This window comes from Engystomops pustulosus, chromosome 9, assembly GCF_040894005.1.
Source record: "Engystomops pustulosus chromosome 9, aEngPut4.maternal, whole genome shotgun sequence".
NCBI classification, from domain to species: Eukaryota; Metazoa; Chordata; class Amphibia; order Anura; family Leptodactylidae; genus Engystomops; species Engystomops pustulosus.
This window is the reverse complement of record NC_092419.1, coordinates 49,744,773-49,768,411: the sequence shown is the minus strand read 5'-3', so window position 1 is coordinate 49,768,411 and position 23,639 is coordinate 49,744,773. Positions and strand designations below refer to the sequence as shown.

At 39.5% G+C, this 23,639-nt stretch overlaps 1 protein-coding gene across 9 annotated transcripts in view; it reads right to left on the bottom strand.

The window, feature by feature from the left end:
• Positions 1 to 15,788: 15,788 nt before the first annotated feature.
• Positions 15,789 to 23,639, bottom strand: part of TENM1 (teneurin transmembrane protein 1) — a 490,610-nt gene continuing 482,759 nt past the window's right edge. For all 9 annotated transcript variants that reach the window (XM_072124023.1, XM_072124021.1, XM_072124025.1 and 6 more), the window contains 4 exons: positions 22,362 to 22,749; positions 20,293 to 21,513; positions 19,245 to 19,387; positions 15,789 to 18,659 (listed from right to left, as the gene is read on the bottom strand). In XM_072124023.1, coding sequence (XP_071980124.1) covers positions 17,901 to 18,659; positions 19,245 to 19,387; positions 20,293 to 21,513; positions 22,362 to 22,749 — 2,511 coding nt within the window. In that variant the 3' untranslated portion in view covers positions 15,789 to 17,900. The remainder of the gene's footprint in view (positions 18,660 to 19,244; positions 19,388 to 20,292; positions 21,514 to 22,361; positions 22,750 to 23,639) is intronic.

The following is a 23,639-nucleotide window of genomic DNA, read 5'->3' as shown; positions in this document are numbered from 1 at the left end:
AGGGCTTGGGCGTGCGGGTGGGTTGCACTATATTTCCGTTTCCGCTCCAGCGTCTGGGGTATGGAGAGGGGAAGGAGCAGTGTTGTGCACGGCCGGAGGTGAACGGGCTTGGTGCCACTGAGTGGGGTGTTTAGCATTCATATGCCTGCGCATACTGGTGGTAGTTAAGCTAGTAGTGGTGGAACCCCTGCTGATCCTGGTTTGGCAAAGGTTGCACACCACAGTCCGTCGGTCATCCGGTGTTTCCTTAAAGAACCTCCAGACTTCTGAAAATCTAGCCCTCGCCGCGGGAGCCCTCGCCACGGGAGCTTCACTACGTGACACAGTTGGCGCTGATGCACCTGCTCTGGCCCTGCTTCTCCGTCTGGCCCCACCACTGCCTCTTCCAACCTGTTCTGGTCGAGGACTCTCCTCCGTCTCAGAAGCACTGTGTTCACCCGGCCTCTCAACCCAGCTTGGGTCTGTCACCTCATCATCCTCCGATCCCTCAGTCTGCTCCCCCCTCGGACTTCCTGCCCTGACAACAACTTCACCACTGTCTGACAACCGTGTCTCCTCATCGTCGGACACCTCTTTACACACTTCTTCCACTACGTCAAGAAGGTCATCATCACCCACAGACTGCGACTGGTGGAAAACCTGGGCATCGGTAAATTGCTCAGCAGCAACCGGACAAGTGGTTTGTGACTGTGGGAAGGGTCCAGAAAACAGTTCCTCAGAGTATGCTGGTTCAAATGCCAAATTTTCCTGGGAGGGGGCAGACTGGGGGGGAGGAGGCTGTGGTGCAGGAGCTGGAGGAGTGCCGATTTCGGTGACATGGGTGGACTGCGTGGAAGACTGACTGGTGGACAAATTGCTCGAAGCATTGTCGGCAATCCACGACATCACCTGTTCGCACTGTTCTGGCCTCAACAGTGCTCTACCACGAGTCCCAGTAACTTCAGACATGAACCTAGGGAGTGTAGCTCTGCGGCGTTCCCCTGCTCCATCATCAGCAGGTGGTGTCTCACCCTGCCCAGGACCACAGCCTCTGACCCCTGCAGTAGTTGGACGCCCACGTCCCCGCCCTCGTCCTCTACCCCTAGCCCTCGGGTTAAACATTTTGAAAATGAAAGTTATAACTTTAATTTTTTTTTAACTTTTTTTTTTTTTTTGTGCTTTCTTTTTTTTTTTTGTGTTTTTTAGTTTTTAAAAGTAAACCAAACGATGCTATCCTATTGCTATGGCTATTTTCTAGCCAAGTATGAAGGCACACTGCTATGCCAGATGAGATGACGCTGAGTTATTAAAAAAATAAACGTAAAATAAAAAGGAAATGGCAGACTGTGCCTAATTGAAATCCAACCCCTAATAAATTTTCCCACTTCGGTCTTTGCGATGGATATGTGCGTCACTAAGCGCTAAACACAGCGGTCGCAAGTCTCACTACAAATTCCTCACAATTTGGTAGTAGATGCACTGCAGCAAGGACAGCCACCAGCAGATCAACCAGAAATAAAATATATATAACGCTATTGTAGGCGTAAGTAAGCCGTTTGGATTCTCCTATGGCTATTTTCTAGCCAAGTATGAAAGTACACTGCTATGCCAGATGAGATGACGCTGAGTTATGAAAAAATAAACGTAAAATAAAAAGGAAATGGCAGACTGTGCCTAATTGAAATCCAACCCCTAATAAATTTTCCCACTTCGGTCTTTGCGATGGATATGTGCGTCACTAAGCGCTAAACACAGCGGTCGCAAGTCTCACTACAAATTCCTCACAATTTGGTAGTAGATGCACTGCAGCAAGGACAGCCACCAGCAGATCAACCAGAAATAAAATATATATAACGCTATTGTAGGCGTAAGTAAGCCGTTTGGATTCTCCTATGGCTATTTTCTAGCCAAGTATGAAAGCACACTGCTATGCCAGATGAGATGACACTGAGTTATGAAAAAATAAACGTAAAATAAAAAGGAAATGGCAGACTGTGCCTAATTGAAATCCAACCCCTAATAAATTTTCCCACTTCGGTCTTTGCGATGGATATGTGCGTCACTAAGCGCTAAACACAGCGGTCGCAAGTCTCACTACAAATTCCTCACAATTTGGTAGTAGATGCACTGCAGCAAGGACAGCCACCAGCAGATCAACCAGTAATAAAATATATATAACGCTATTGTAGGCCTAAGTAAGCCGTTTGGATTCTCCTATGGCTATTTTCTAGCCAAGTATGAAAGCACACTGCTATGCCAGATGAGATGACACTGAGTTATGAAAAAATAAACGTAAAATAAAAAGGAAATGGCAGACTGTGCCTAATTGAAATCCAACCCCTAATAAATTTTCCCACTTCGGTCTTTGCGATGGATATGTGCGTCACTAAGCGCTAAACACAGCGGTCGCAAGTCTCACTACAAATTCCTCACAATTTGGTAGTAGATGCACTGCAGCAAGGACAGCCACCAGCAGATCAACCAGAAATAAAATATATATAACGCTATTGTAGGCGTAAGTAAGCCGTTTTGATTCTCCTATGGCTATTTTCTAGCCAAGTATGAAAGCACACTGCCATACCAGATGAGATGACGCTGAGTTATGAAAAAATAAACGTAAAATAAAAAGGAAATGGCAGACTGTGCCTAATTGAAATCCAACCCCTAATAAATTTTCCCACTTCGGTCTTTGCGATGGATATGTGCGTCACTAAGCGCTAAACACAGCGGTCGCAAGTCTCACTACAAATTCCTCACAATTTGGTAGCAGATGCACTGCAGCAAGGACAGCCACCAGCAGATCAACCAGAAATAAAATATATATAACGCTATTGTAGGCGTAAGTAAGCCGTTTGGATTCTCCTATGGCTATTTTCTAGCCAAGTATGAAAGCACACTGCTATGCCAGATGAGATGACGCTGAGTTATGAAAAAATAAACGTAAAATAAAAAGGAAATGGCAGACTGTGCCTAATTGAATTCCAACCCCTAATAAATTTTCCCACTTCGGTCTTTGCGATGGATATGTGCGTCACTAAGCGCTAAACACAACGGTCGCAAGTCTCACTACAAATTCCTCACAATTTGGTAGTAGATGCACTGCAGCAAGGACAGCCACCAGCAGATCAACCAGAAATAAAATGTATATAACGCTATTGTAGGCGTAAGTAAGCCGTTTGGATTCTCCTATGGCTATTTTCTAGCCAAGTATGAAAGCACACTGCTATGCCAGATGAGATGACACTGAGTTATTAAAAAAATAAACGTAAAATAAAAAGAAACTGGCAGACTGTGCCTAATTGAAATCAAACCCCTAATAAATTGTCCCACTTCGGTCTTTGCGATGGATATGTGCGTCACTAAGCGCTAAACACAACGGTAGCAAGTCCCCCTGCAAATTCCTCACAATATGGTACTAGCTGCAAGTAAAAAAAAAAAATGTATAACGTTATTGTAGCCCTAAGAAGGGCTGTTGGGTTCTTGTTGAATCACTCCTGCCTAACACTATTCTAATAGAACAGCCTAACGCTTTCCCTGACCAGCAGCAGCTCTCTCCCTAGCGGCATCCAGACACAGAATGATCCGAGCAGCGCAGGCAGGGGCTAGTCTATTCCAGGGTCACCTGATCTGGCCAGCCAACCACTGCTATCGACGTGTAAGGGTACCACGTCATGCTGGGTGGAGTGCAGAGTCTCCTGGCTTGTAATTGGCTCTGTTTCTGGCCGCCAAAAAGCAAAACGGCGGGAGATGCCATTTTCTCGAGCGGGCGAAGTATTTGTCCGAGCAACGAGCAGTTTCGAGTACGCTAATGCTCGAACGAGCATCAAGCTCGGACGAGTATGTTCGCTCATCTCTAATTACAACAGAACCTGTTCTGTTAAACGCGGGTACATGTAGAAAGCCCCCCAAAAGAGTGCACAGAATGTCGGCAGTAATTTTGCATTGACGTCACTGATCATTTTGCACAGCCTGCCTACTGCAGGAAGCAGCGGAGGTCTGCCCCACCTCTTCACTGCAAAGCAGCTGCTGACTGTCCTCAAACACTTCGTCCTCGCTGAATAGTGGCGCAGAACCCAGACCACCTAGTAGCTCTCTGGCTGCGGGAAAGGAACAGGACAGAGGCTGGTTGAGGACAGGTGAGGGCCGATGAGCTGCTCCTGGGCCATGCCAACTAATTGTTGTATCAGAGGAACCCGGAACTCACTGACTCTTGGCTGGGGTTGTCAGATGTTATATTTGAGGAATTGGATGACCTAGTCAACCATTCAACAACCTTTGGGTTGTTGATCAAACACTGCCACTGGATGACAATGGCAGTTCTGGCCTCACAGAGTCACCCCTGCTGCGACGTCCCCTTACTGTGCTGCCACCTCTGCCTGCTCCACCTGCCACCTTTCTGTCTGACATAATGGTTTATAAACTACATGGATTTCACACGTAAATCTGGCTGTAAACTAGAGCCACAATAAGGTATGGCAATGTGCGTTATACAGATACCCCACAACTGACAGTGTAATTTAAACGAAAATCACTGTATAAACTATGTAGATTTCACACGTAAATCTCCCTGTAAACTAGAGCCCCAAAAAGGAATGGCAATGTGCGTTATACAGATACCAGATCCCCCTTAAAGAACAATCAGGGATTGGTCCACCAATCGCTACTGCAGTTCATGAAAGTCAAAAAGATTTCTTCTTATTCGATTTTGTCACTAAATAGAACTTCTATTTGGGGTATACAAAGAACATCCAGGGATTGCAGCAAGAATTGCTACTGCACGGTAAAGTAGCAGCAGCTGGACGCTACAACATGAAGTGTGAAATGCCGAGATGTAAAATGGCTGGATTTTATAGGGCTGTGTGACATCACATAAGCCTGCCGGTCGCTGATTGGCTTACAGGTCTGCAGATGTCATCGGGGGTGTTCCTTTCTCCTTCCCAGAGTTCGCTGCCCCATGTAACACATTGTTCTCGCGCACATTTAGCTGAAAAAAGAGGGAAAAAACAACAACTTTGTTCCCGCGAATCAGCATAAACTTCGAATCAAATTTTCCCTGAAATTCTAACCGAAGTTAGAATCTTTAGAATCGATTCACCCATCTCTAGAACCGACCCAAAAAGTTCACAAACAGATATCATATAGTGAAATTTAATAAATAATAAAATTTCGGACCGGAGTTCCTTAATATAACAGCACTCGATATCAATCTCTTCCCTATAAAATCCCTATTCTATCGCTACCATTAGTCCTCCTTTCAACCTCAGGAAAATCCAATGGATTGCTGTATGGAGGAAATTCATATGTACATTGCGTAGTCTGTTTCATAGAGAGTAATGGTCTTTATTATGTTATATTCACAAATAAAATTTTTCTGCCAGCCTTACACGCCCAATCGTATACACACACATATCTATCTATCTATCTATCTATCTATCTATCTATCTATCTATCTATCTATCTATCTATATACAGTATATACACACATACAGTACCATATATAGACATACAGCAAGTATACACACCATACACCTTATACACATACAGCATATACACATCACATATATAAACACACATATAGAAATATAGGGGGATATTTATCAGGACCTCTGCGCACCGCCAGTGGCCCAGAGGCCCTGAAATAATCGCAAATGCTAGCTTATTGCTAGCTTTTGCGATTATTTTCCCCAATCCGCCACCTTCACGCCAGCGGGGCGTGAGGGGGGCGCGGCCGGCTAAAGGGGAGGGCGCGGCCGGACAGGAGTGGGCCGGCGCAGGGCGTTACTGTCCCCGCACCTGCGCACTCGCTGCTGCCGGCGACTTTTCACACGTGAAAAGTCGTCGGCTGTGTTTTTTTCTACGCCAGGCCCTGCCTGGCGTAGGATAAACGCTGCGCAGCTGGCAGCCCGATACATGAAGAGGCAGAAGCCTCTTTATGTATCGGGCTGCAAATTTGCAACGGCGGGGCTATCATAAGCTGGCGCACGAGCACCAGCGTATGATAAATATCCCCCATAGACTTCACTGATACGCATATACAGCATATACACATCACATGCACAAAAGCATAGAGCATATACATATCACATATTCACATTTATACTTATGTTCACATATGTATACACTCATTCTCAGGCAGACTTCTCATCCCAGGGTGGTGACAGAGGTCGCAGATCTGCCCCAGTAGCTGCTGACCACATGGGGTAGGTAAATGACAGGAAGTAGAGATGAGAGATTCCAGTCCTGTCATTCTACTGCCCCCCTCCCACAACATTTCTTATCTGAACTGCCGACTGTGACAGATGTGCAATGTTATATACATATTATGCTATACATTGAGCAGCATAACACATATATTATGCTATTACAATGGTTCACATCATCCTTTCTTTAGTGTCAGCTTGGAATCGGAACCCACTGACACTAAGGGCCCCATAGCAACTGCTATGTCGGCTACTGCTGTAGTTACGCACCTGGTTTCACTATTTTCCTCTGCAGCATTATTTTCCCCACAATTATGATATCATGAAATCACCATCATATATGCTAATATGCTGTAGTTCTTCATGTGTTCTTCTTGGCAGAGAAATTTACTATAATCGATTCAGTATTCAGACAACTACAAATCTCTGTGCAAAATAAACACATAAATAAAAATAAAACACAGTATTTCGTTAGTTTGCAACTTTATTTCTTAAAAAATGAAATATCCAAATACTTTCTCTTCCAAATATCAACACAATATATTATCATATAGCATCAGCGTGATGCTTCTGTATAAAAAGCATGCTTCTGGCGTAAAGACCAGAGCAGAATGCAACAAGAGCATTTAGCTGCAGCCATTTCACAAAACTTGGATCATTTCCATTGGTAGCACATTCATTGAACAGAAATACAAAGTTGTATATGTTGTTCCCTAGCAACACAGCATAGGTCAAAGAAACACAATGGTCTACATGATCAAAATGGCTGTCATACTAGAAAATTCCTGACAGTATAGCCAGGAAACACTGGTTCTGCTGATGAGTAGGCAAGTCGTCTACAAACACTGAATCCAATGACCACTGGAGACGTCTCTTCTGCTGTTATTGGTTTTCTTGCCATGAGTTGTGATTTCATCACCATGAACACAGCAGGTGCTCTAAACAATATCAGATGCACCAAGCCCACCACCTCCTCTAAGAAAGCAGCTTACAATGCTGCACCTTGTGTTGCCTCCTGTAAACCGCATGTACTGTAAATATTGGAGACACATCACTGAATGTTTTAGCCCCAAATGTAAACATGAATAGTATTTAAGCCACCATATTAACCAATAACATATCTAAATGACTTTGGATGAAGGATGCTAGACCATTACTATGTCATTGGGACTAATTATTAGAGTAGGGACTACCACCAATTCCTGCCCTGTCTTTTCTAATGTCACTTATTACAACATTAAGAGGTTCTGCAAATATGGTCACATATGGTCTATGATGGAAAAACATTGACTGAAATTGCAGACTGATCACAAAAACTTTATTTTTATAAAAGACACAATAGATCTCTTTAGATAAGCCTTACTCTTCTTTTTTAGGTTCTGATGTGTAGTCTAATGTATAACCAAACTGTAGCCCTTAAAGTAATACTTCTCAGTCAAGAAGAATAGAATATTTCTGTCACATTACATAGAAACGACTCTGACCTTCTCCCATGTAATTGGTCAAGTTGAATCAATGTTTTTGTTTTAATGCTGCTTGAATATATCCTCATGATTTTACAGTTTAGTAATCGTCTATTAACAAGACTAATCATATGTAAGCAGATAGCTTTTAACAAACATTTCCTTCTAGTTTGTGTATCCAGATCAAATGCAAATCTAAGTTTCTCCTTGTCTCCACAGAACACCAAATCCGATGTGTATTTGTTTATGGAAGTCATCTCATCTACCGACCCTTTACATTTGCTAACTTTGTGGCTAGCATGTTGGTGGCCAAATGGTGTAAACTATGTCAGGGCTCTTTGTATCTAAATTTCATACACTATACATTCTGAATGAATGGCGTACATTTACAAAAGACAAGACCTGTTATAAAGACTCAAGATTGAATACCTGTGTATCTATGTTATAGATTCCAGAACAGCACATTTGAATATGACATACCAACGATCCCTTTATTCAGTGACAATTTGTATCAACTGTGACTAATTCTGTCGCTCAGTTTTAGTCAAACTGCTAGGATGCTGTTGACTTAAAAGTTCATGGTCAAAATCTAGTATAGCTACGATGTGTTTTGGGTCAATAATAGTACCTGAAGTTGGTATCTGATAAATATCTGATCATTAAACACCTCTAATACCTCAAACCTATCATAAACACCTAAACGTCTAAAAGTATGCAGAATGCACATCCAACCTCTATTCCGTCCAGTTCAGTTTAAAGAAAGTTCTGGATGCCAGAGATGGGACCCACATCTATTAGGTAGTTAAGAAATAACCTGTGAATATGTAATACATACATTGCATGATAATACTAATTTAAATATTCTGTGTTCCACTGCAAAATCTTTACTTAGCTCCTATATAATCTACTGTTTATAGTACAGATCTCCTCATTTGCTAAAAAGTTTCCATTAATACTACTGGGCCAAGGTGCTGCACTTCCTCAAGTTAAAGGACATCTACCATGTCCTAGTAAGAAGTTTCTGAGGAACACTGTTCCTCGGGACTTTTATTATAACTCCATATCCTGCGATCGCGGAAATATATAGTTATAACATTTATGCTAATTACCCTGGGGTGCTCAGGCTACATCATCCTCAGGGAGATTAGTATTTCAATGTACCACACCCCCCTAGAGCACATAGATAGGTTAACGGTGGGGCACCTAGTGTTACAGGGGGTGTGCATACATTAAAATAGTAGACTCCCTGAGTGTGATGTAGCCTGAGCACCCCAGGGTAATTAGCATAACTTTTATAACTATATATTTCCTAAATTGTGGGGATATAGAGTTATCATAAAAGAAGACCTGAGAAGCATAGTTTCTCAGGAACTTCTTACTAGGACACATCTACCATCACTAAACTCATGGTAGATGTACTTTCAGTCCTTGGTCTGTATAAAGCTCTTGTACAGTGATCAGACATTTTTCATTGATTTTGTATATGGGAGATATATTTGTGGATCTCAAGTACAGCTCTAATGCCAGAATAATGATCTTTCATTTGGCTGCCAATGGATTAGACAAAACTACATGTAAATAAATACAGTACTTATCTCACGTTGAGGATTCATCAAAACCTAGCTGAATTTTTTGGGCTCTTTGCAAAGTGTGTTTTTTATTTGGAATTTACCATCACCGGCATTCTAGAAATAACCGCGGCGCCGAGTTGCCTATTCTAAGCTCTGTGTAATGATGATGACTTGTTGGCTTTTTTAATATTGTCTGTTTAAGAAAATACTATACTATAAAATATCTATTTTTGAGATTTCCAATCTCCCACCCTCATAGGTTTTTACACCATCCAGCTAGTGCTTGTGTTGGGATAAACATTTTAAGTATACAAGAAGACGTATATATGTTCCTTAATGAAACAAGTAATTTTTTTATCCATAGTAAAGGAAAAATTCTTTGAGCTGCCCGCTCACTCACGTAAACCATTAAATCTGGGACGCCAACTCCTCTGTGTAATCTGGTGCACGAGTGATCCAAAGAGATTTGTCGGAAATCTTAGTGTAAACTTGAAATAGGACCGGCACTCCAATCTGCTAAAAATCTTGATGATTTATTTCACATCTATAAAACAAGGTGCACAGTATACAGGGACTTATGCGTTTCGAACAATTAAATATCTGTTCTTACTCATGGTCATGGTCAAGGCAGTGGGCAGTTGGTGAGGTCCACCTCATTTACTATAGTCTCTGCCAGAAAACCATTGGAGCCTATAGCAAAAAGCTCTGCCAGATCAGACCTGTTCTTAGATCCAACCTGGTGGAGATTGCACACAAGTCTAGCCTCTTAGTAGTTATTGGTGCCTAAATGCTGCCTATGGAAAATTTAATAAATTCCTCCCATTTACTTACTTAGGAGTAGAGAACTAAATTCTATTGTATTGCTTACATTCTTTTGAGGAATTTGTGTTTTTTATTTGGCTACTCCTTCATTTTTTAAAACTTCAGAGGCCTATACATCCTTTAAGACTAAAAGTAGTAAAGTAGCTAGGCCTAATTCAGAATCAGGAAACAAGATAGAACTCCAGCACACCTCCAACTCATTGTGTCTCACGCATGGAGCCGGCAACGGACACACCTCGTTTGGAAAGGTAACGTAGCAAATAAAAATAATCCAATGGTCCAGCCAGGTTCCAAGGTGTATTCAAATTTTATTCAATAATGGTATCAAAAAACATCCACAGTGTAGATTCCATCCACCAACGCGTTTCCGACGGCTTACCCGTCCTTAATCATGGTCTAATTCAGAATGCCCGAGATGTGGAACTGAAGAGGCAGATATACTCCACATGATGTGGGGATGTAGGGAACTGGAGTCTTTTTGGAAATCTATATTAGAATTGACGCGTAAAGTCTTCTCTGTAACTATTGAAGAAAGTCCACTAGCGTGTCTATTGGGAGTACTGAAGATAGACAACCTGACAGAACCTAATAATATTGCAATACAAAGATCCTTATATCAAGCTAGAAAAGTTATAGCTGCTCATTGGATTAGGCCTAGGCCACCGGACAAGAAAGAGTTTATAGACCGTTTGAATGCAATAATACTATTGGAATATAGCACGTATGTGAAGAGGAATGGGGTCTCCAAATTTGAAAAAGATTTGGGGCAAGTGGCTAGATACGCCTGGTTTACCATCAAACTCCCTTATAAGACTAAGAACTAGCTTAGAATATCAATTATCATTGGCAAAATAAGTAAAGATAGGTTTAGGTCTTCTTTAATATGTGAATAATTATATGAGACCTGAAGGATCTTAGAAGAGCTGGCTCGCAAGGGTGGATGGGGGGAGTTGGGAAGGGAGGGAGGGAGTATGCTACTAATAATAAGCGTATATGATAAAACGTACATCCTGTAAGAGAAAATGGATACAACTGTAATTCTCTTGTAATGCTTTTATGAGTATAATTTGAGTTTGTATTATTGTATAAAGCCAGAGCTTATTGTAAAGATATGTATGTACTCCCCTCCAGGTTGTACTTGTTGGGTGTGTTGTTATATAAAAAAAATGTTTAATAAAAATATCTGATTAAAAAAAAAAAAGTAGTAAAGTAGCCAAAATGATAGGGAGGTCTTGGGGAATCCTTGGGGAGGTGGTGGAGCATTCCCCAACAAAAAATGTAATTAGGGCTTTTTGTTGCAGTAGTGGCTCTACAGTGAATAAAGATGCAAGGTATTTACGATGTATGTATTCTTTTTATTTCGGTTAGGTTTGGGTGTGATATACTGGTTTTGGTTTTGGGCTTAGAGATGAGCCACAGTGTAGGCTATAAATATGGTATATTATGTAATTTTATATTAATTAATGAATTTTAAAATTCATCCATAACTTTAAGAACCACTAACTACTGATGTCCGTTGGTCTGCAAATATATAAAAAATTTTATTGATCTGTTGATGTAAATGAAGCATCAGGCAATGTTGTCATGGTTTATGTTCTTCCCTGGTAAATTATTGAATTAATTTTAGGCCTCATTTATACAAGTGTGTATTGGCGTCAGGTGCTATTTTTTCTTTTTTGCAGCCAACACAAGGCCCCATTACTTTTTTAGTGCTTCTGCACATGTATGCAATGCACTGTGGGCGGGTCAACTGCCTTGTCGCAAATTATAGAGGGGTTCCTAATCGTGCCCATTTCCCATGCAATCATTTTCTATTTACATTGAGGGTGTGAGCAGTGCTGACTTGCTAATGTCAAAAGAGCCACATAGGTCAGATGGGCTCATGTTACCCTATTTGTGGCCCTCAAAGTGCACATGATCATGTGCAGGAGGCCTTATTGCATGAATTTTTCCCTGTGATATTACATCTTTCTTATTGAAGTAAAGAACAATTTTGGGTTGCAAATAAATAGGAATATATACAATATTGGATGTATGGAGTTGCTGTTTTCTGTCATTTACATATGTATCATATACAAAATACCTCTAAATCATATAAACATGATTGGGTCAGAAACAAATAATTTAGGGTAAGTTATCTGCAAATGTAGATATTTGTCCTTGAAGCAGTTTTCATAACCCACAGAGCTTTTAGCCTGTTGAAGAGGATTTTCTCTTCAAAGCTTTGTAAGTATGAATCTGATCTTGAACATTTGATCCTCGACCTACCGAAAATTAGCAAGACAAAAAGATCAAAGGAACAAAAAGTTTGGCAGTATATTGCCCTTTTCCAGTCTTTTTTGCATTAGTCAGCCTATAGTGTAGCAGCACAGCCATGAGCCTAATGAAAGCCAATGTATATACGGTACATATATATATATATATATATATTTATGAAAAATACAAATTTCAGTTTACAGTTGTAAAACTTACCTATGTATTGTCTATGTCTACATTCATACCATGTTTTTTAGCTCTGTTGTAAGGATACATCGAGCAGATTCCCAATGCGTCCTTGCAACAGAGGTCAAAGACATTTCCCTCTGGCTTCTAAGAGATTTTTTGGACAAATAAAAAGTGTTCCAATAAGAAAATAACACAATAATATACATTTCAAGTTATATATTCATGTTTAGATTTTTTATACATTTTGCTAAATGGTTTGTTGCACAGGGTTTACTGGAGAAAAGGCCAGAGGAGACATAATACACCGGGGCTTATTTACTAAGGATCCGTGGCCTAAGGGATTTGCGCCGTTTTGACAGGTATTTAACTGGGGATTGTGTCGCATGCGATCAGATTTTGGCACAGCTGTGCTGGCTTTCATGCGACAGAAATCAGGGGGGCGGGGCGTCGGATGATTCGACTAATTCGGACTGAGCGCGGGACTTAACTTTCAAATTGTGTCAGAAGACAATGCATTTACATACACCAGGAAGAAGAAGGTGAACTCCGTTTGACCTAAGCGGGGAAGCTACACATGCAGGATATCGGGCGCACGATCTTAGTGAATCGCGGCTCAGTGCATGATCGTCGGGCAATGCATTTTTGTGAATTCTGCGAGACCAGGTAAGTAAATGTGCCCCATTGTGTAGTCACATTTTATTAGCTTTTTTGGCTTTTTAAAAACCTTCTTAATATTGAAATATGATTGGTTTCTTAGGGGGCAACAGAGGGATTTTTGCGCATTGATGCATTATTACAACTCTATGCTGTAAAATAGAACCAATATTAACCAATGGTTTCTCTCAATGGCACCATATTTCAGCGTGGGTACATATTGGCTTCGAGACCACACAAATGCTTTTTGTGACAAATTATAAAAAAATTTTTTATAGGACCCTCCAATTTTCACTAAATTTTAAATTCTATTAGGTACTTAAGATAAGATAAGATAATCCTTTATTAGTCCCACAGTGGGGAAATTCACAGTGGGAATATTCACTTGATAATGATAGTAGAATAACTTTCAGTGTTTCCATGCTTGTAAGTGTTCGCTTGTAAGAAATATAGTAATAATAATTCTAAAATGATGTAAAACTCTTTTAGCCCTGCATATGGCAACAAGTGAATGGCAATTATGAAATCCCACTGCACAGCACTACAAATCTGAACTTACCCTTATGTGTTATGCGTTAAGATATGTCTTAGTGAAACATCCATGAGGGGCTTTTCTTCTTCAATATAGTAGCAAGTACTGCATCTCCTGTCTCTTTCCCAAAAAAGCATTCTGATCATGTTGTCGCCAAATATTTGTCTATGGCTTTAATATTAAACCGACTACAGGTCCATATTGACCTGTGGTTTAGGGTCCAAATTGACCTTTACGAAGGCTGTAGGTGGGTAAAAAAACAAACAAAACGTTTTTACTCACCTAATTGAGAGTTCAATGAGGGACATCAGACTCACATCTGCAGATTCCACACTGGTGCCTCTTCTCGATGGTGCTTGCGCTGTAAAGCCGTGGTGTAATGTGCTGGCTTTACTTGCTGGAACGAGCAGGCACCGAGGGAACGAGGGATGAGGTGAGTAGAAATGGTTCTTTTTTTCACACGCCCACCTAAAAATTCATATAGGGTGATTTGGGGAACTAAACCACCGGCCCATAAGGGTTCCCTTTAATCTTTAAGATGGACTATACTGTTCATCAATGGAGTTTTGAAGCAAAATCTGTCGAACTGATACAGTTCTAGTGTCGTGGATGAGATTTGTAGGTGCAGAATTCATCCTTTGCATGGCAAATGTTAAAGTCCACCCTTCCCGGAGCTTGCAAATTGTGACAGAAAGCCGCAGCTGAAGCTGACCATTTTTGGCTGCTATAAAGATTTAGCAATGTTCGTCATAGACCTTTACTTACTTTTTCTTTTCATGTGTATGTGGATGAAACTTTTCAGTCCACATCTGGCACATCTTCAGAATTTATGTAGATGCACCTTTGTGCGGAAATTGTTAAATTTAAAGGACATCTACAGGCAGGATGAAAGACTTATGCAAATGAGCCTGAGGGGCTCCAGGATTCATTAACACCTATGGAGCGTGGAGCCCCTCAGGAGCATTTGCATACAGTCCTTCATCTCTGTGGTTGATGTCTTTTATAAAAGTTGATTCAAATTTGCCCAACTAAAGAAAGTGTCCGGGTTTCAATCCTTTCATCATGATTCAATAAAATAATATAATATAATAAAATAAAATATCCATGAAGAGGAAGAATATGAATCAGGCTACTATTCTGTAATTTCTCAAACACACAATGTAATAGCAGCGTATAACAAAGCATATACAACATCATTGTCATATTTCATATAAAAGCACATATTCTCAATCCAGTCTGTAGCAAGTGACAAAAGACGTCTACCGACTTATAATGTATACATTCACATTTCACTTCCACATACATTTCCTAATATGACAGTTGCACATTATAAAATATACCAATGAAATATCTTCAATGCTAACAAAAATAAAAATCTAAATTTCTATAAATGGGCACCGTCCGGGATTAACGGCCTGCACATTGCACTTGATTTCTATAAAGCCCTGTCCTTACCACTGAGACAAACTCTACAATCTTTAGTGGTAGCCGTCGAGGAGAACCATAGTCCTTGTCAAGAAGCGGCATAAAAATACACACACAAATATATCTGAGCTTTACATTTAGAGACAATTCTTTCATCTGTATTACATTTTATGTATTTTATCTGTACTATATTATATTTAAATAGGAATTTATATGGTAGCTTATATATCAGCACTTGTAATGTCTATGCTTACACTTGTTAGAAGAAAGTAAGAGTAGAAAGATTTTCTTTGATAATGAAATAATTTGGATTTACTAGTTACTAATACCATACAACATATTAAAAGATATCCCGATAATTCTAATATGTTATATAGTCACCAGGAGATTAGACTGCCCCAATAGCTGTCCAGTTATGTTCTATACTCCTTTATTAGTAACAAACACAGGGCGAGAAACATTATTCCTTATAACGTCTTTAAGACTACAGTGTTTTGTTTTTCCTTTTTGCGTCCTAAAATTTTAGATTTAACATTGCGCTTACTTAGGCACCATATGCAGGTATATCTCCTATATGTTAAAATTCCAGTATTATCCATTTTAGTAAGATAATTAGCATTTTCTCCAAACACTTTCAAAACATATTTATTTCATATTTTTACTGTCCAAAATATATATTTTTAAAAATTATTCTGTCTTAATTTTTTTTTACTTTATGTTTATTCATCTATATAAAGTATTCCACAACATTTCACAACATTGCATAAAAATATGCACACGACCCCATTACCCAGCTAAAATATGCAACAGTTGATCTAAGAATGTGTAAAAAGGGAGACTGGGTGCACTGTAAGTGTCTCTCCTTTGTTGTAAATGGATTAAATGACTGAGATCTGAGGTTTCTCTGACCTGGCTGTAAATATAAAAGTGAGTGAGTAAGAATGTAGACAAGGGGTGGCTTTAAAGTGATCCACTCAATAGTCTGGGGATCCCGAGATCCAGGTGGCTCTACACAGTCTTGGGATGTGACTGATTCTCCCAGGTGGGTTGGCCACTTTCTTTCATCTTTTTGTAATGTGTGTGTTGGTGTGGGGGCAGGATATTAGGTAACTTACCAATATACATCTATTAGAAGTTTTGCACCGCTTTCTTGATATTTAAAGTGAAGCCTCCGGTCTTTTACCTCATCAGCCAGGTATTCCTGACCATAAAATGGCTGCGGATGGACGGTTACGTGATCTTATCTGTCCATGAACAATCACCATAGTATTATGGTTTTATTATCATAGTATTTGTGAATATAAGTTCAAGGTCAATTGTTGACGCTCTATGTGCGGCCATTTTATTATCAAGAATCGTTGGCTAATGAGGTAAAAGACAGGAGGCTTCTCTTTACATATCATGAATGCAGTGACGATCTTTTAATATATGCACATTGGCAAATTATCTAATATCCTGCCTCCCACACTTACACACACATTACAAAAATGTGTAAATGTCCTGCTCTACCATTTGGAGCTAAGCCTTGCTCTGGGAGATGTCCCGAGATATAACTTTACATGGGATCCCCTAAAAGTCAAACCTCTATGTATGAATGTTCTCAATGTTGGCACGGTGCAACAACATATTTATAACTCGACATTGCTTTGCATGTATGACTGCAGAAACCTAACCTCTAATGACCTCTAATATCAGATAAGTGGTTGACCCTCAACCTTTACCTGTGTGGGATGTATAAATAATATTGCGTGATTAAAATATTGCAAGGTTTCTATGCAATGTTGTTATTTGCAGATTTTTTCCTTTATTTTTTGGGCCATTTTTTGTGTAAAATTTGATGATATACTACATTTACTTGTAAAGGGAATGTGATAAGTTGCAGTATAAATTTTACAGCAGCAAATATTATATGTAAAAAGAATTCCATTTTGTGTAATTGAGGCTAACCCATAAAGAGTGCAAGTAAATGCATGGGAAAAAGTCGTTTCTTGACATTTGGCATTCACAATATTTGGATATTGAATAGGAATAATACCAACCATTTCAGGTTGTCTTATTACTTTACAGACATCTAATACTTAAAAAGTATCTACATAAAATCTGGAGCAAGTGATGTATGTTAGGAGTCCAATATGAGTATACATGACTCACAACATTTAGAATTTTTTTTTATTTTGAAATAATGTTCATTTATGAAAAAATAAGAAACAATGACAGGTTTCCAGTATTACACGCTTTGATTTTATCATATATTTACTAATACTCTTTAGGTAGATTTTGTATTTGTCTAGAAGCTATATCATCACATACGCTCTAGTCTCCAGAAAAGAGTGGCAACTTCATATGGTTAATATGTATGCAAAATGCTGAATACCGCCACACAAGATATAAGAAGCTGTACTGTCATTTTTAAAGCGCTTGAGAGGTCTTAAAGGGCAACCGTCACCGCTATTTTGTTGAGTGCAGAACATTTTATAAGAATGTAGATTATAATTATCACCAAGTTTTAGCAAATACATTATCTACATTCTCATAATGTTTCAATCCAGAAAGTATCTGCTTCTAGTCTTTGAATACATTGCCAGTACCATGGTGAAAGACCTCGCCAAAGCTTATCACGATGACACTGTTAAAATTAACAATATTAAAATACCATCTTTTGTCACATTTAAAGGCAGTTGGATATGTTTTCTTCATATTTACATATACAGAGATCTGATCTAGAAAATTGTTACAATAAACCATTTTATGTTTTAAAAACAGGCAGTCTTTGGTGACGCAAAGGCAAAGAGTGTCTTTTGTTTGTTTGTTACCTCCTGCCTACTTCACTCTGTCTCACGAAGTGAATATTGTTGGCACTATCAGAAAGTTCTAGATGCTGATCCACTGAATTAACAAAATATCCATCATAGCCTTGAACCTTCCCTGTACTTAGAAGTTGTTGTTTCTCGGCCTCTGTCCACACTCTTATGCCTTCCTCTCCTTCCTGAAGTCTTTTCTGCTCCTTAGTCCAAGCCTGGGCTACCGCTCTCTGTTTTGCTAACTCTAGAACATGATCCTTTTCTTCTTCAATGGTTGTTCCATAGCGAACATTAAAGCATAAGGTGCCATGTTGAAGTTGTATGTCAGCAAAACGTCTAGTTCTTCCATTAACCAATGATGTCATCTGTGACACAGTGACATTGACACCATTTTCCAGAATACGACCACTACCACTGTTCCCTATAACTGTAAGATCCTCTTCCAAGGAGGCCAACTTAATGAAATAGTGTGTATCCCGACCGTCAATTGTAAAATGTAAATTTTCCAAGTAGTGGGCATTATTCAAGATAGCGGCAATACGGCGACTGTCTTCATTAGCTACTCCAATGACATCAGCTGTTACAACTCCGTCCTTGATTGAAAACTTTATCCCTTTTCCAAATAAAGATGGAACAGCTGCAAATCTGGGATAGTTTATATTTCCGTGACATTTTTCAGCACTTTGTTTCGGAGCCATGGGCAGCTGATCTAAAGAAATAAAGTTTCTCAACTGCTTCTGAAACTCACATTGTATTCCAAGAATGGTCTAAAAGGTTGCAAAAAAAAATTAATATTAGTGAAGTCAAAATGTTGTTATATCATTAAATGTTATATTTTCAAAATACTGTTGCAGAAAGTAAATCAGGAAAACAATTTTAAGTATTACATTTTAAGTATTAAACTTTGGAATAGATATATACATCACATTTATTACATGTTTTGAGAGGTTGAGCACCTTAAATAATGCAAATCGTTGATCCTAATAGGGTCAGCCATATTATACTTACTCTCTTAAACCATTTTTTTTTGGAGCCACCACGAGGCTAGGGGAGCAGATGTGTAAGATGAAAAACATTTTTGACCCAAGCGGGTAAACTACCAAGAGTCGAAAAGCTGGTGATTCATAAATATGCCTTAAATGGGCAGACCCGTATTGTTAGTTGGCGTTCAGGATAAGATTGTCAGCCAAACAGCCAATTAAAAAAAATTGCTACTAGCCATGGCCTTAATAGTAATGCTGAACCCGAACTAAAACTACAGGTCTGCTCATCTCTACCCATGAATTTCTTATGTAGTTATTTGAGCAACAGCAGGATGAATTAAGTAATAGAAGAAGTACTAAAATACAAACCTTTCCAGGATCCCACTCCTGTGTTTTTGTTTGTAGCTGTAGTAGCTCATATGTTGACTCAAAACCTTTTGCCTCTGGTTTGGGAAACCCAGGAAGAACATTGTGTAGTTGAAAACCGAAAAGCTCCAGCCAACTTCTAATGTCTAAGCAGAATAGAAAGCACATTTTAACCCATAATCGAGTGCACAGACTTCATCTATAGTTTCTAATAACCCACTGCTATCAAAAGTAGATATCCTCATGATCCAGTGAGGCATATAGTGCCCTCCATCTTGAACAGTTTTGATCAGGTGAGTGGTTACAAATAATAGAAGCATTATATGTGTACAAAGTGTCAAATCTCTCCTACGCTGAAAAAGTACAAAGACATATGCGTGCTTATAAAAATTTGGTGATCACCAAGCGATATTGTGATACCTGTTTTTCACATCTTTCTATAACATCTGATTCATAACCACCATGGTCCCCTGGTTATTCCTTCTGAATTCATGAAGTCTACACATAGGTAAGTTCATTTATCTGCTTCTTCACATTGTTCAGAAAGAAAGTAGGGCCAGATGTAACTTTTTGCTTGCCTATATTAGAGACTCTTCAGGTTCACTGTAAGCCTGTAACCAATCACTGGCTTAAGAAACCTTCATATTATACATGTTTAGCATGAAATGTATCCAACTTAGTGTCATGTACAGCAGGAGAGGTTCTGCTCAGAAGTCCATAAAAGTTCAATATGCATGAAGGATCCAAGTTACCACCAACTATATATCAATGTCTTATTGTGGATCACAAAAGCACATAACAGTCATATGCACATGCACTTTTATTCTCCCCAATAAAGCGTTGAAATAAATTTGGCGGTGGCTTGGACCACACTGGGCATTTCACTTGAAATCAAATGTGGTAGAACAGATACAACAATTCGTATCATTGTAATAAGAGATATAAGCTGTTGGATGCATTATCAAAATACTATACATTGATTATCATGTGACTCAGAATTTCGAATATTATATTTTTACGTTGGAATACAAAATAAATGAAATTTCTGTACCTGTGGTGTACTGAGCCACATCCTGGGTCTTTCCCACTGGGTAATTGTTTTCAAATGAATAGAGGTTAAATGGCCTTGGGTCAGTATTTAATCTGTTCCAAATATGATGGTTCGGTGTAGCCCATCGCCCTGCTACAACATCATAATCTCTTTGTCCAAGGTGGACAAGTTTGGTTAAGGAATCATATAGTCCTCCATAAAATCCAGTTATGATTTCAAAGTCTGGATTGGTGTCCTCATAGATATCACCATATGGGGTGTACAGCATTTCCTTTATTACTTGGCCTCGACTACTAAACACAGCCAGAGGTGTCCCAGTATTGTCACATGCTACATAATACTCCTTTTCACTGCTCACTTCCATGGCAATAAGGTGTCCTTGTAGATCATAATAAAGTGACGTTATATCTGAACTGCTGTGATTGTAAAAATGAGTAACTCTTATAGGATTAGCTAGATCTGCATAGAAGAACTGCAAATGAGAGCCAGTACTTGATTTACTGGCAACACGTCTTCCCAGTCCGTCATATCGGTATTGTACATTCCAACCAGCAACCTTGTTATATGCCTTGCTCAAAAGGCCATTTGAATTGTACTCAAATATATCATTGCCTCTTTGTCTTAGGAACCCATCTTCATCCATTCGATACTGAATTTCTCCAAGCCGGGTAATGCGGTCCCCAATGTCATATCTGAGTGGGATTAATCGGACGCTATTCCCGTGGCTAAGAAGGTTTATGTTTCCATTCAGATCATAGCTGTACCGCCACTGAAGTTTGTCATTAACATATACAGCCTGGATCTGACCATCAGGATCATATTCATATGAATACCTTGTTAAATTGGCATCTACGCCTACCCGTATTCCACACATGATCATTCGACCCATATTATCATACTGGATGGTCATCCAATAGGAGATAGCCTTAAGAATCTCATATTGTACTTCAATAACTTGCCCACTTGAGCTAAAGATTTTAGTATGCTTCATCATTGAAGTTGTAATGACTTGATTGAGATCATAATTGATGACACTAAATTTTCCAAACTGTTCAGTTCTCCCCGAAACATCAACATATCGGTATAGGTCTATAGGAAGAGGAATCTCATTTATCATTGCTTGCATACTGGTCACTCGGAAGTTGTTGTAGCTATAGTCAAATCTAGCATTTACAAGACCTTCTTCACTGAATCTGAAGATCTGTCGTCCAATAAGAGGTCCTGTTAGGAAGATTTGAACATTTTAGTACAGAAAGTTACATGGAAAGCCAAAATAAACTTAACCAAGAGAACTATGATATTAACATCTCACTACTTAAATATTTTGCTACATATTTTGCCCTGCATAGTAATGAACATGAAAACTGTTCCAATGACATCATGCTGAATTTTGTAAAACATTTATTGAAAATGTCATGCAGTAAAATTAATCTGGAACCTCTTATTAAGGCTACATTCACACTGCCGTTACCCGCCGTACCGTAGCACGGCGGGCAACGGCAGCGTGCGGGCAGAGGAGGAGGAGGAGGTGAGTGCTGCTCACCCCTGCCCCTCTCCATAGGGATGTATAGCGCACATCGCCGTACTACTTTTTTCCCGGGTACGGAGTGGTACTGTGCCGCACGTGTGCTGCATGCTCCCATAGGGCGCCGTGCACCCATTGCCGTCTGTGGGGGACGTATGTCGGCCGTATATACGGCAGCCGTAGATACGTCCCCCTTGCGGCAGTGTGAATGCAGCCTAAATTTGTCGCATTGTGCACCAGTGAGTGGAATATTAATAATGTTGGGCGATGCCCCATATTTAATAAATTCCTCCTGCTTTTTCATAGTGCTTTTCAAATTTTCACTATATTTAGAAATTCTGTAAATGATCCTACTTGACAAGTGTGGAGAGTGGCTATTAGTGCCTTTAGTGCTGGGGGATCTTTTCTATCCTTTTCTATCCTTTGTTGCCCATTAATAAGAATATACATTTTAAATTGACAATATCTGCAGAGCAATTACAAAATATCCCTACAACAAACAGTTTTGATGCATAGTGAATACTGATAAGTGAATGTCACTTACCTGTCTGCCGGTATCTAATAGTACACACAAATCCCTCATGCATTAGGTGAATTGTTTTAATGACTCCTGAAGATTCTTCATAGGTAAATGTAACTTGGGTCGTGTCGTACAGAATTTCTGACAGCCTTGTTTGCTTTGTGTATTTATAAAAGACTCTACGTCCAGTTCCAAGATGTAGTGTCTGCAGCAGACGTCCATCTCCACTGTAATCTTGTATAAAAGAACCAACATTGTCTGGTGGGTTGTATATATTACGGTAATATCCAACAGAGAGCATGGTCTGGAGACTATGGCGCACCATGTTAGGCATAGTTACTGAAGCAAGGTAATCCGAATGATCATATTCAAAGATGTAACGTCGCTGGCTATGCAAAAAGAGGCTTATAGACTGAAAGAGAATATATGATGTAAAGTTATTTCATGCATCACACAATATTCATGTTACAATGAGACGTATTGGATGCATAATTCCCTTTGTGTGAGATACCATAAGATACTACAATTGTTGATTATATATGCATGCTCTTATGACATTGTTAATGTGAATGTTACATTTTACACTTAGAATTGGGTAGATTTTATAAGACGTTATCCTGTAAAAGATGGATTTTTTGTATGTTTGTTTGCCAACCTAGAGGACATTCTCGATAACTCATAGAATCATGGTATATACTATGAACTCTTATGGCTAGATCTTTCACAGCTTGTATGCCAATTTTATGGCATTAAAGCCCTGTAGTAAACGTAATGCCTTGAAAACTGCCAGGCACTGCGATTATTATCCCCTTAACACCAGCTCTATGCCAAGGGAATGTAGAAGGGCGTAAATGGGGTATGGCCAGAGCTAGAGTTGGCTACCACTGGGCAACTATGCAGCCGCTACAGCTAGCCACCATTCAAGCAGAACAGTCACTAGTTAACAGAATAAATTGTACACCAGACGAGAGATTTAGAGATTTTAGTGGCTAAGATGTTACTTAGTCCACCGTCTTTATTCAGAACAAAGGACTTTTTAAAATACTATAATGCTGTAGGTTCAGGCCCCCACACTGTATTTAGCCAGGAAAATACAGCAAACATCCTGCACATATTTTCTGGACTGAACAAATAGGAACACATATATCAAAAACTTTGATAACTTCAATATGTGCAGTTTGCCTGTGTATTGTGCAGAGTGCGCCAGATTCAGGATTAGTGGCGCCCGTTCTTTAAGAATCTGCCACTCCTTGCACAGCCCTGACAGAGTGGAACAATTTTTTTTTTTTTGGTGCTACCTTA